The sequence below is a fragment of the Lithobates pipiens genome, unplaced genomic scaffold (assembly GCF_037356315.1).
Source record: "Lithobates pipiens isolate NorthernLeopardFrog02 unplaced genomic scaffold, aLitPip1_a1.2 Scaffold_19, whole genome shotgun sequence".
NCBI classification, from domain to species: domain Eukaryota; kingdom Metazoa; phylum Chordata; class Amphibia; order Anura; family Ranidae; genus Lithobates; species Lithobates pipiens.
Genome location: NW_027507764.1, coordinates 161,144,827 through 161,159,509, shown reverse-complemented (window position 1 = coordinate 161,159,509; position 14,683 = coordinate 161,144,827). Strand labels below are relative to the sequence as shown.

Here is a 14,683-nt window from a genome sequence, read left to right as displayed (position 1 = left end):
TCCAAAACCAATAATGTATTATATATTGCAGCTAACCAATCATTAGATGTGGTGGCCCCATGGGTTTTCTTTTCTTCCTCTGTTTTCAATTTAATGATCTGGCCAATAACACACCTCCTGTATTAGAGTGCCCCCATTCTGGATGAAGGAGTGCAGGGGCTACCTTTGGACAGCAGCATTGTCAAGCTGTGAGGAGGGGAGTGTTAGAAGTGCTAGCAGATTTTAATACACTAACAAATTAAGAGCCAAACTCCAGCTAATACTTTATAAGCAGTTACAATAAAAGTTTTTGTTTTCTTTTAGGATAAAGATTTTACATAAATAAATAAAAGCTGATCATTGTAAGCACCCTTGCCAGTGTTAAAAAACTCTCATCCTTGCAACTGATACATACTGCTGGAGAGCTTGTTATTTTGAAAAACAACAGACTTACAGTGCCCTAAAAAAGTATTTCCTACTCCTTTGAAAGTTTCCATATTTTGTTATGTTACAACCAAAAACGTAAATGTATTTTCTTGTGATTTTGTGTAATAGATCAACACAAAGTGGCACATAATTGTAAAGAGGAAAGATTTTTTTTTTCCAAATAAATATGTGAAAAGTGTGCCATGCATTTGTATTCAGCCCCCTGTACCCTGATACCCAAAAATCTATTGGAACCATTTTGTCCATCAGGACAACAGATCTAAACATACAGCCAGAGCTACAATGGAATGGTTTAGCTTTAGATCAAAGCATATTCATGTGTTAGAATGGCCCAGTTAAAGTCAAGGCCTAAATCTAATTGAGAATCTTTGTCAAGACTTGAACATTTCTGTTCACAAGACACTCTTCATCCAATCTGACAGAGCTTGAGCTATTTTGCAAAGAAGAATGGGCAAAAATCTCACTCTCTAGATGTGCAAAGCTGGTAGAGACATCCCCAAAAAGACTTGCAGCTGTAATTGCAGTGAAAGGAGGTTCTACAAAGTATTGACTCGGGGGGCTGAATACAAATGCACGCCACACTTTTCACATAACTTATTTATTGGCATATAACACACATTTTTTCCCCTTAAAATCAGGGGGAAATCATGGGTGCATGTCATACGCCGATCCCCACCGATCTCCGCTCTGCTGATTGTGAGCGGAGCGAGCGCCGTTGACATACAAAGCCAAGAGTACTCGGCTAGGCTCGGCTCTGCTCACAGTAACGCCCAGTCCCATGATTGGACCTGTCTAATGTCCATCATAGGGACGGGATTGGGCAAGACTGCGAGAGGAGCCGAGCCTAGCCGAGTACACTCTCACAACAGAGCCAATTTTAAATAATCAGCCTGCATGGGCAAGGCTGCAATTATACAAGGCTGCAATGACACTGGATAAGGCTGCATTGATGGGAATTTAAATGTAAGTTTTTTTCTTTAAACTTCCCTCCTAAATGTTTTTCTCCTTAAAATTCCCTCCTGGGGTACGTTTTTTTTTACGCCAGCGCATGTTATACACTGATAAATACGGTATTTATTTATAAAACAATTTGAAAACCATTTATCATTTTACTTGCACTTCACAATTATGTGCCATTCTGTGTTTGTCTTAAAATCCCACCAATAAAATACATTGAAGATTTTGGTTATAACATGACAAAATGTGGAAAATTTCAAGGGATAAAATCACGAGTAGGGATGAGCTTCGAGTTCGAGTCGAACTCATGTTCTACTCGAACATTGCCTGTTCGCCTGTTCAGCGAACAGTGAACAATTTGGGCTGTTCGCAGCAAATTCGAAAAGCCCTATACAAGTCTATGGGAGAAATCTAAAGTGCTCATTTTAAAGGGTAATATGCAGGTTACTGTCCTAAAAAGTGTTTGGGGACCTGGGTCCTGCCCCAGGGGACATGGATCAATGCAAAAAAAAGTTTTAAAAACGGCCGTTTTTTCAGGAGCAGTGATTTTAATAATGATTAAAGTGAAACAATAAAAGTGTAATATTCCTTTAAATTTCGTAGCTGGGGGGTATCTATAGTATGCCTGTGAAGGGGCGCATGTTTCTGGTGCTTAGAACTGTCGCTGCACAAAGTGTCATTTGTGCAGGAAAAAAAGTCTTTTAAAATCACTTGCGGCTAAATTGTCGGGTCTCCGTAATACAGAGAACACTCAATGAGTGTTCTCTGTATTAGCCGACAATTCATTCATTCATTGATTAAAAAAAAAAAAAAAAAAAAAAGCGTGGGGGTTCCCCTAAATTCAATCAAAAGGCCCTTCAGGTCTGACATGGATATTAAGGGGAACCCCGTGTCAAATTTTAAAAAAAAATTGACGTGGGGGTCCCCCCAAATATCCATACCAGACCCTTCAGGTCTGATATGGATATTAAGGGGAACCCCGCATCAAATTTAAAAAAAAAATTGACGTGGGGGTCCCCCTAAATATCCATACCAGACCCTTTATCCGAGCACGCAACCTGGCAGGCCGCAGGAAAAGAGGGGGGGACGAGAGAGCGGCCCCCCCTCCCTCCTGAACCGTACCAGGCCACATACCCTCAACATTGGGAGGATGCTTTGGGGGTCTGTGACCCCTCAAAGCACCTTGTCCCCATGTTGATAAGGACAAGGGCCTCATCCTCACAACCCTGGCCGTTGGTTGTGAGGGTCTGCGGGCGGGGGGCTTATCAGAATCTGGAAGCCCCCTTTAACAAGGGGACCCCCAGATCCCGGCCCCCCCCCTGTTTGAAATGGTAAGGGGGTACAAAAGTACCCCTACCATTTCACAAAGAAAGTGTCAAAATGGTTAAATAAGACAAACACACTTTTGAAAAATTCCTTTATTAAAAATAAAAAAAATAAAAAAAAAATTCCAGCGGTGCTAATCCACTCTTGCTATCCAGCGACGGGTCTCCGGGGTCCAGCGATGGATGATCATATCCAGCGCCGGGGGATCTCTCAGTCCAGCGCTGTCCATACTTCCTTCTTCTGTCTCCACTGCGGAGACAATGCAGAGAGCCGAGCGCTGACATTTCTTATATTGGGAGGGCGGGGCCACCCGTCACCTGACCCCGCCCCTCTGACGCAGGAGAGGGAAGCCAGGGGTTCCCCAGTGACGTGTGGGTGACCCCGCCCCCTCTGATGTAACGCAGGTTTCCGTTACATCAGAGGGGGCGGGGTCACCCACACGTCACTGGGGAACCCCTGGCTTCCCTCTCCTGCGTCAGAGGGGCGGGGTCAGGTGACGGGTGGCCCCGCCCTCCCAATATAAGAAATGTCAGCGCTCGGCTCTCTGCATTGTCTCCGCAGTGGAGACAGAAGAAGGAGGTATGGACAGCGCTGGACTGAGAGATCCCCTGGCGCTGGATATGATCATCCATCGCTGGACCCCGGAGACCCGTCGCTGGATAGCAAGAGTGGATTAGCACCGCTGGAATTTTTTTTTTTTTTTTTTTATTTTTAATAAAGGAATTTTTCAAAAGTGTGTTTGTCTTATTTAACCATTTTGACACTTTCTTTGTGAAATGGTAGGGGTACTTTTGTACCCCCTTACCATTTCAAACAGGGGGGGGGCGGGATCTGGGGGTCCCCTTGTTAAAGGGGGCTTCCAGATTCTGATAAGCCCCCCGCCCGCAGACCCTCACAACCAACGGCCAGGGTTGTGAGGATGAGGCCCTTGTCCTTATCAACATGGGGACAAGGTGCTTTGAGGGGTCACAGACCCCCAAAGCATCCTCCCAATGTTGAGGGTATGTGGCCTGGTACGGTTCAGGAGGGAGGGGGGGCCGCTCTCTCGCCCCCCCCTCTTTTCCTGCGGCCTGCCAGGTTGCGTGCTCGGATAAAGGGTCTGGTATGGATATTTAGGGGGACCCCCACGTCAATTTTTTTTAAAAATTTAAAGCGGGGTTCCCCTTAATATCCATATCAGACCTGAAGGGTCTGGTATGGATATTTGGGGGGACCCCCACGTCAATTTTTTTTTTAAATTTGACACGGGGTTCCCCTTAATATCCATGTCAGACCTGAAGGGCCTTTTGATTGAATTTAGGGGAACCCCCACGCTTTTTTTTTTTTTTTTTTTTTTTTAATCAATGAATGAATGAATTGTCGGCTAATACAGAGAACACTCAATAGACCCGACAATTTAGCCGCAAGTGATTTTAAAAGACTTTTTTTCCTGCACAAATGACACTTTGTGCAGCGACAGTTCTAAGCACCAGAAACATGCGCCCCTTCACAGGCATACTATAGATACCCCCCAGCTACGAAATTTAAAGGAATATTACACTTTTATTGTTTCACTTTAATCATTATTAAAATCACTGCTCCTGAAAAAACGGCCGTTTTTAAAACTTTTTTTTGCATTGATCCATGTCCCCTGGGGCAGGACCCAGGTCCCCAAACACTTTTTAGGACAGTAACTTTCATATTACCCTTTAAAATGAGCACTTTAGATTGTGAACGTTCGAGTCCCATAGACTTTAATAGGGTTCTAAAGTTCACACAAAGTTTAGGTCTGTTCGCAGGTTCTGGTGCGAACCGAACAGGGGGGTGTTCGGCTCATCCCTAATCACGAGATAATAACAGAAAAAAAGCCTAAAAAAAAATATATATTAATGCAGCCATCACATCAAAGAATTGGTAAGCTGCAATATAATAAATGCTTGGTTTTGGTTTTAATACTGCTTTAACCACTTCCCGACTGGCGCACGACGGTGTACGTCAGCAGAATGGCACGGGCAGGCATATTGGCGTACAGGTAACAGGTACATTTTAAAATGCAGCCCTGCCATCCCGCACGTGCCGCCGATGGCGTGCTTGCGTGCCGGTCGGGACCCCCGTGAGTCCGGGGGCGGGTCCCATGGACTCGATCGCCGCGGGGATACCCGCGATCGTCTCACGGGGCAGCTGAACGGGAAGATGCCGTTGTAAACAGCATCTCCCCGTTCTGCCTAGCAACAAGTGACGCTGATCTCTGATCAGTGTTCACTAACACTAACCCCTACACTGCCACCCCCTGGTTAACCCCTTCACTGCCAGTGTCATTTACACAGGAATCAATGTATTTGTATAGCATTGATTGCTGTATAAATGACAATGGTCCCAAAAATGTGTCAAAAATGTCCAACGTGTCCGCCATAATGTCGCAGTCACAATAAAAATCGCTGATAGCCGCCATTACTAATAAAAAAAAATATTAATAAAAATGCCATAAAACCCCTATTTTGTAAACACTATAACTTTTGCGCAAACCAATCAATCGCCTATTGCGATTTTTTTACCAAAAATATGTAGAAGAATACATATCAGCCTAAACTGAGGGAAAAAACTGTTTTTTTAATATATTTTTGGGGGATATTTATTATAACAAAATATTATGATCAAATACCACCAAAAGAAAGCTCTATTTGTGGGAAAAAAGGACGTACATTTTGTTTGCGAGCCACGTCGCACGACCGTGCAATTGTCAGTTAAATCGACGCAGTGCCGAATCGCAAAAAGTGGTCTGGTCTTAAGCCAGCAAAATGGTCCGGTCTGAAAGTGGTTAAAGAGGAAGTAAACCCGGATGGGTTTACTTCCTCTTTGTTTCCCTGCAAAGGTAAAGCGTAATGCATCGCATAGTGGCCCATTATGTGTCACTTACCTGACACAGGGCCAGCGATGTCACCGCTGTCCTCTCTTCCAACGGAGCATCCATCTTCTTTCTAGGTATCGTGGCTCCGGCGCTGTGATTGGCCGGAGCCGCGATAACATCACTCCCACGCATGCACACAGGAGCTGCCACTAACGACATATCGCCGTTAGCGGCATGCTCAGTGCGCCTGCGTGCCGCTGTCTACAGCACATGCGCCGTAGACAGCGGTGCCTGTCTTTTTACAAATATCTCCTAAACCGTGTAGGTTTAAGAGATATTTATTGAACCTACAGGTAAGGCTTACCTGTAGGTCAAAGTGGTCTGTAATACCTGGAGGACTTGGTCCGGCGGACCAGAGTCTGCCGGACAATCCGCCCGTGTGTGGGCTCCGGCGGACTTTTTCCCCCCAAAAGTCCGGCGGACTTAGAAAGTAGTTTTGACTCAAAAAATCCCCCGGACTTTTGAAATGAATGGACTTTCCCGCACACGGAGGAAAGTCCGTTCATTTTGAACGCGGCTCCAGGTAGCCGGCACTAGTGAAGGAAGTCAATATCGCCACCTTCGGTGGGGAGATTGACACCTCACTGGCCCTGTCACCTGGTATGGACTTAAAGGGGAAGCCCTACGTTGAAAAAACGGTGTGGGGGTCCCCCCAGGGTCCATATCAGACCCTTATCTGAGCATGCAGCCCGGCCGATCAGGAAAGGGGGTGGGGATGAGCGAGCGCCCCCCCCTCCTGAGCCGTACCAGGCCATGTGCCCTCAACATGGGGGGTGCTTTGGGGACAGGGGGGCCCCGTGGCCCCCACCCCAAAGCACCTTGTCCCCATGTTGATGAGGACAAGGGCCTCTTCCCAACAACCCTGGCCGTTAGTTGTCGGGGTCTGCGGGCGGGGGGCTTATCGGAATCTGGGAGCACCCTTTAATAAGGGGGCCCCCAGATACCGGCCCCCCCACCCTATGTGAATGAGTATGGGGTACAATGTACCCCTACCCATTCACCTGTGAAAATGTTTTAAATAAAACACAACACACAAGGGTTAAAAATAATTTATTGCACAGCTCCGGGGTCTTCTCGCCGGACTCCTCCACTATCTTCTGCTAGCTCTTTTACTAGCGGAGAAGCCTGGCTTTCTTCTTCGTCGCCCGGGGGTCTTCTTCCGACTTTGGGGGTCTTGTCCCCCTCTTCGGTTCTTCTTGCCCGGCCTCCACTTTCTTCCTTTAGCTCTTTTACTAGCGGTGGCCCGGTCTTCTGTCGCCGCCGCCTCTTCTTCCGACTTTGGGGGTCCCCCTCTTGGGTTCTTCTTGCCGGGCCTCCGAGCCTACTTCCAGCTCCTTTACAAGCGGTGACCTGGTCTTCTATCGCCGCCGCCGCTGCCTTCTCTTCTTGTGCTTCTTGTTCTTCTTCTTCTTCTTCCTTGAGATGTTGACTCAACGTGCTCTCTAGCCGCTATGACAGGGACACGGTGCGCGGCGACTTATATAGGGACATCGCCGGGTGATGTCCCCGCCCATTATGATGTCACAGTCCCAGCATCCTCCTTATATGGACCTTCGGGTGGACCCCCACGCCGTTTTTTCAGCGTAGGGCCTCCCATTTAAGTCCATACCAGGTGACGGGGCCAGCGACGTGTCAATCTCGCCGCCGAAGGCGGTGACATTGACTTCCTTCGCTAGTCCCAGCTACCTGGAGACACGTTCAAAATGAACAGACTTTCATTCGTGTGTGGGCAAGTCTGTTCATTTCAAAAGTATGGCGGACTCCCGCCATAGTCCAACGGACCTAGTCCACCAGAAAAGTCCGGTTGTGTGTGGGCAGGTCCGCTCGTTCGGAAAGTCCGGCGGACTTTCCGCCGGTTTGTCCGCCAGACTACTTCCGCCGGATAGTCTGATCATGTGTACGCGGCATAAGGATTTAATACCACTTTAAGCCATAGCTGAGTTGCAGTCTAAAGGCATGTCAGAGGGTTTTACACTTTGTTAAAATTTGAAACCCCTTAAAAAGCTTTTTTTTTTTTTGCGTTATACTTGGTAGCACACCAAGACTGTTCGCACTAGCCTGCACAGTAAAATACAGCATTTTACCATGTGGGCAGCTGTCAGTGGGACCTCGGGCAGGGAGCAGTGCAATGTGCAAGTTCATTTGGTGACACTTTTTCATCTTTGAATAGCAGCGCAGTGCAGTGTTAATATGGCACATAGAAAACACTGACTTGCAGCAGTGGCGGCTGGTGTTTATTTTTTTTGGGGGGGGGACCAAACGACCCACCTAATGCTCCCCACGTGCACAGTCAGTCAGGTCACAGATGGCACCCACCCCGCCCTTTTCGGCCAGCCGGGTCATGGGGATAACAGACGGCACCCCCTGGGGTCAGTCAGTCAGTAGCTGGGGCTCCGCACTTACTCCACCTCGCGGTCAGCACGGCGGGTGGCGGCAGCTTCTCTCTGGGCTGTTTTCTCAAGCTGCTTTCCCTAAGTCTCCTCCCTCCTCCTCCTGGTAGGCAATCCAATTGGATCTCCTTTCAGACAATTGGATGATGGGTCTCATGACCTGCTTCCTGATTGGCTGGGAGGAGAATCAGTATTGTCAGGCAACTGGGTGGGCATCAGGCACCGTGCTCTGCGACCGAGCCCACCCTTTTTTGAAGCCTATTAGAGCCTCTGACTCTAATCACGTGCTTCAAAATAAAAAAAACCCTGATTGGAATCCATGCTTCCAGCACTCTGCATGCTGATCAGGGGGTCGGACGCATGGAAAGGAGGGGGAGCGGCGCCCTTGCGCCCCCAATGGATGGGCCGCCACTGATCTGCAGTTATCGGCCATAGCAGATAGTATGAACATAAAAGATGCCTGAATATATTTCTCCAATTTTCAAGACCACATTTAACCAAAAAAATTATGAGCAAAGGTAAAATGTGCTTTTGTCAGTAGCAAAATATCTTTTTGTATTTAGTGAATGTCTGAGAACTATTAGCATTTTTGTTCAGAAGCTCAATATTAGATTTACATACACTTGGACATAAGATTTAGTTTGAATTTACTTTTGTTTCAGGTCTTACAGGGATCTCCAGAGCTTATAGAGATTTTTACCGATGACTGCCATGGACTTATGCAATTGTATGGGAAATCGTCACTCACCGATGACAAGACAGGTTTGCTATTAAAAAACAAAACAAAACAAAAAAAACCATCAAGCATGCAGTCTAATAACCACAATTAGACACTAACTAGATCCTTAAAAACACGAGCTGCATTTTTTTTTAATAGTATGGAATGTTTGATCACATTTGATAAACGTTCGCGGTAAGCCTTATTTGCAAACTTGTATTAATCAAAGCTGAATACAGATCAAAGAACAGCTGCTTTAGAATGCTACAAAAAAATGGAAATCATAAACGATGACATAAAGCACTGATATTTTATTTTTTCAGAGACTGTACAAAGCTCCACTGGGGAGATGTTATCAATTCATACACAAACACTCCTACTTTGATCTGCTGTACCAGCCTTCAGAATCTATTTGTGGATCTGCTACAGACCCAAATAAACTAACTAAATGCATCTTTCATTAGTGATTCAAATATCTTTACCAGGTCCACTACTTATTCTGCATGTACCTTCCCTCCAAAGAAACAAAATGCTTTAGTCAAGCCTAAAATAGCATATTTATAATACTGTGCACATGGACTGCTTTAAAGTGGCCCCCTTTAAATTCCCTTAACAGACAAATAGCTGTCTTTGTAAATCTGGTACCTTTTATTTAGTTGCATTTATGGTATGATAAAAAGTCAAGTTATTCAAAGCTAAACTGCAGGCACACAGATACATACACAGATGAAATACAAATAAAGGGAGTTATTTTACCTACCAAGATTTGTTTCTGTCCATCCAGTTATATACACAGCTCTGCCCCATAGCACAGCTCTTTCTTGCAGACCCCGCCATCTATGGGAGGCCTGGCACTCCTATATATTCTAAGATATCAGCCTCTCAGATGGTGTAAGTACACTGGTGGCAATTACACAACTAAATAATGTAGCCACAAAGGCAGCAGTGGTTTCATATGAAACTCTCTTATGCCGCGTACACACGATCGGAATTCCGGCCAGAAAAAGACAGATGAGAGCTTTTCATCGGAAAATGCGACCGTGTGTATGCTTCATCGGAATTTAGCTGTCCGAATTTCCACCAGCCAAAAATTGATAGCATGTTCTCAATTTTCCCGATGGAAAAACTTTCTATCCGAAATTCCGATCGTGTGTATGCAATTCCAACACGCCAAAAATCATGCATGCTCAGATTCAACTATGAGACGGAAGCTATTGGCTACTGGCTATTGAACTTCCTTTTTCTAGTCCCGTCGTACGTGTTGTACGTCACCGCGTTCTAAACGATCGGAATTTGGTGTGGCCGTGTGTATTGTGTATGCAAGACATCTTGAGCGGAATTCCGTTATAATTCCATCTGGAAAACCACCAGAGCTTTTTCCAACGACAATTCCGATCATGTGTACGCGGCATTAGATCCTATTCACAAACATTTTATACCACTGAGGGTACCTCTATGCTGCCTGCACTATGTTGTCAAAAGTATTGGGATGCCTGCCTATTACACGCACGTGAACTAATGGTCTTAGTCCGTAGACTTCAATATTGAGTTGGCCCACCCTTTGTAGATATAAAAGCTTCAACTCTTCTGGGAAGGCTGTCCACAAGGTTTAGGAGTGTGTCTATGGGAATGTTTGACCATTTTTCCAGAAGCGCATTTGTGAGGTCAGGCGTAGATGTTGGGCGAGAAGGCCGGGCTTGCAGACTCTGCTTTAATTCATCCCAAAGTGAATATTGTTACTTGTACTATGACGTTTGCCAATACAGTGGTGTGAAAAAGTGTTTGCCCCCTTCCTCATTTCCTGTTCCTTTGCATGTTTGTCACACTTAAGTGTTTCGGAACATCAAACCAATTTAAACAATAGTCAAGGACAACACAAGTAAACACAAAATGCAATTTGTAAATGAAGGTGTTTATTATTAAAGGTGAAAAAAAATCCAAACCATCATGGCCCTGTGTGAAAAAGTGATTGCCCCCCTTGTTAAAACATACTATAACTGTGGTTGTCCACACCTGAGTTCAATTTCTCTAGCCACACCCAGGCCTGATTATTGCCACACCTGTTCACAATCAAGGCATCACTTAAATAGGAGCTGCTTGACACAGTAAGGTCCACCAGAAGATCCTTAAAAGCTACACATCATGCCGAGACCCAAAGAAATTCAGGAACAATTGAGAAAGAAAGTAATTGAGATCTATCAGTCTGGAAAGGGTTATAAAGCCATTTCCAAAGCTTTGGGAATCCAGCGAACCACAGTGAGAGCCATTATCCACAAATGGCGAAGACATGGAACAGTGGTGAACCTTCCCAGGAGTGGCCGGCCGCCCAAAATTACCCCAAGAGCGCAGCGACGACTCATCCAAGAGGTCACAAAAGACCCCACAACAACGCCCAAGGAACTGCAGGCCTCACTTGCCTCAGTTAAGGTCAGCGTTCATGCCTCCACCATCAGGAAAAGACTGGGCAAAAATGGCCTGCATGGCAGAGTTCCAAGGAGAAAACCACTGCTGAGCAAAAAGAACATCAAAGCTCGTCTCAATTTCTCCACAACACATCTTGATGATCCCCAAGACTTTTGGGACAACATTCTGTGGACCGATGAGACAAAAGTGGAACTCTTTGGAAGGTGTGTGTCCAAGTATATCTGGCGTAGAAGGAACACTGCATTTCATAAAAAGAACATTATACCAACAGTAAAATATGGTGGTGGTAGTGTGATGGTCTGGGGCTGTTTTGCTGCTTCAGGACCTGGAAGACTTGCCGTGATAAAAGGAACTATGAATTCTGCTGTCTACCAAGAGATCCTGAAGGAGAATGTCCGACCATCTGTTCGTGTACTCAAGCTGAAACGAACTTGGGTTCTGCAGCAGGACAATGATCCTAAACACACCAGCAAGTCCACCACCGAATCGCTGAAGAAAAACAAAATTAAGACTTTGGAGTGGCCTAGCCAAAGTCCTGACCTGAATCCTATTGAGATGTTGTGGTATGACCTTAAAAAGGCCGTTCATGCTCGAAAACCCTCTAATGTAACTGAATTAGGACAATTCTGCAAAGATGAGTGGGCCAAAATTCCTCCAGGACGCTGTAAAAGCCTCATTGCACGTTATCGCAAACGCTTGGTGGCAGTTGTTGCTGCTAAGGGTGGCCCAACCAGTTATTAGGTTTAGGGGGCAATCACTTTTTCTCACAGGGCCATGATGGTTTGGATTTTTTTTCACCTTTAATAATAAACACCTTCATTTACAAATTGCATTTTGTGTTTACTTGTGTTGTCCTTGACTATTGTTTAAATTGGTTTGATGTTCCGAAACACTTAAGTGTGACAAACATGCAAAGGAACAGGAAATGAGGAAGGGGGCAAACACTTTTTCACACCACTGTATATGCGGGTCTTTATACTCTTTACAATTTGGATATCCAGATATCCTTTTCTAGTGGACATCTTCATCCCCTGAAGAAGACAATTTGTTTAAACGTGTTGGGATCTCATATCTGCTTGGTTCAGTTGTACCTTACATTCATGGGGTTCACCCCTTTTGTATCTACTATATTGAAACTACTGTGTGACCTTTTATTCTAACAGTGTTGCCAAAATGCTTTTCCTCTTTTGAGATTTTTTTTATATATTGTCATAATAAATTTTGTAATTTTTTATCTTTACATCATTTTCATTCTCTATATCATGGATATGCAATTAGCGGACCTTCAGCTGTTGCAAAACTACAAGTTCCATCATGCTTTTGCCTCTGGGTGTCATGCTTTTGGCTGTCAGAGTCTCGCTATGCCTCATGGGACTTGTAGTTCTGCAACAGCTGGCGGTCCGCCAATTGCATATGACTGCTCTATATTATTTCCTGGGTATCATATAGTTCCAATTCCCCTCCCTAACCCATTGTGTTTTTTTTTTTTTTACACAATATTATAGGGATAGATATCCCTCCTATTTTTTACAGGCCTAGGAACCTAGCTGCATTCATCCCAATGGTGTTCTGTAGGGTCGAGGTCTAGACTCAGGCCAGTCAGGTTCCTCCACCTCAAACTCGCTCATCCGTGTCTTTATGGACCTTACTTTGTGCACAGACATGTTGGAACAGAAAAGGGCCATCCCCAAACTGTTCCCACAAAGTTGGGAGCATGAAATTGTCAAAAAGATCTTGATATGCTGACACACGGTTGGAGATTCCATCGGAATGTGTCCGATCGGAGCGTTTTGTCGGATATTCCGACTGTGTGTGGTATGCATCGGACTGTTTCCGTTGGAATATCCGTCGGACCAAATTTTCCAACTTGCCGGAAATATTTTCCGACAAACTGGTCCGATCGGACATACTCCGATCATGTGTAGAGAATTCCGATCGGACAAAGTGCCACGCATGCTCAGATCAAATTCCTACATCAAAGCTATTGGCTACTAGCCTGAACGTAGTCCCATCGTAACGAAATAACGTCATCACGTTATGTACAATCGGATTTTCCGACAACTTTGTCCGACCGTGTGTATGCAACAGTTTCGGACAAGATCCGTTGGACAAAATCCGACGGATTTGGTTGTCGGAATGTCCGACCGTGTGTACAAGGGCTAAGAGTTTCCTTCACTGGAACGGGCAAAGCCCAACCCCTGCAAAACAACCCCACACCATAATCCCCCCTCCACCAAATGATTTGGACCAGTGCACAAGGCAAGGTCCATAAAGGCATGGGTGAGGGAGTTTGGGGTGCAGTAACTTGACTGGCCTGCACAGTCCTGACCTCAACCCGATAGAACACCTTAGACTGCAAACCAGGCCTTCTCGTCCAACATCAGTGTCTGACCTCAAAAATCTGGTTTCTGAAAGAATGGTCAAACATTCCCATATACACACTCCTATACCTCGAGGAAAGCCTTCCCAGAAGTTTCGAAGCTGTTATAACTGCAAAGGGTGGGCTAACTCAATATTGAACCTTACGGACTTAAATTGGGATGCCATTAAAGTTCATGTGTGTGTAAAGTCAGTCAGGAGTCCCAATAGTTTTGGTAATATAGTGTATGTGCAACAATTGTACACACAGGCCTTGCAAAACAGTAAGGGCTCATTTAAATATACTTTGAAATTTTAGAAAAATATTTGCCAGTGTTGGTTTTCTCTTTTATGGATTCTTGTTCTATATTCTCGGCTAGTAATGTTTCCTAAACACATCTCCAATGCATTGGAAAAACCATAGTTGTTTTACATTGACATGAATTAAGGTATTTGTCGAGCGGTTAAGCCAGCTGAATGCTACATGCTGGATACATTTGGCGTGACGCAACACAAAGCACCACAAATGTGACCTACACTGTAAATGTAAGCTACACTGTCAGCTGCAATAGACCTAATTGGTACAGGGCATTGACAGGCATTCACATGCCTGTTCGTAGTGTACATGTAAACTTAGCCTAATTGAAAAATCTCAGATGCTTGACATTTTAAATATCTCCAACTCAAACTTACTGCTGTATCCCAGTTTGGCTTACAGAATTTAGCCTTCCGCCCTTCTATATTGGAAATGGTTCTCCTTTGGTTATGCGCACAACACTGATCTCCAGAATGTATGGTTTCCTATTACAGTGTAAGCCCTCCAAAATCTCCTGCATACAGTAACAATGGACTGTAGACATCCGGGACCTGAGTGAGAAGGACTGGAAGTAGTTTCTAAGGCTAGCCAAACACACAAAGATTTCCCTAATAGATTCCTAAATCCATGTTAAATAGTGTGAAGCAGTGTTTCTCAAAATTTTACCGCAACGTACCCCTGCGAGTCTAAAAGATTTTATTAAGTACACCTGTCTCGAGAAATTGATGGGCAATGATAGGCAGCACTTATGAGGCTGCACTTATATAAGGCGCTGATAGGAGACACTGAGGCTGCACTGATAGGAGGCACTCATAGGAGGCACTGAGGCTGCACTGATAGGAGGCACTGATAGGAGGCACTGATGGCTGCACTGATGAATG

At 45.1% G+C, this 14,683-nt stretch overlaps 1 protein-coding gene across 12 annotated transcripts in view; it reads left to right on the top strand.

The window, feature by feature from the left end:
- The window catches only part of NEK10 (NIMA related kinase 10), a 487,578-nt gene that overhangs the window by 454,076 nt on the left and 18,819 nt on the right, over positions 1-14,683 (top strand). For 11 of the 12 annotated variants that reach the window (XM_077491445.1, XM_077491449.1, XM_077491443.1 and 8 more), the window contains one exon: positions 8,649-8,748. The exons of the other annotated variant lie outside the window; for it this stretch is intronic. In XM_077491445.1, the coding sequence (XP_077347571.1) occupies positions 8,649-8,748 (100 nt within the window). The remainder of the gene's footprint in view (positions 1-8,648; positions 8,749-14,683) is intronic. 12 annotated transcript variants of the gene reach the window in all.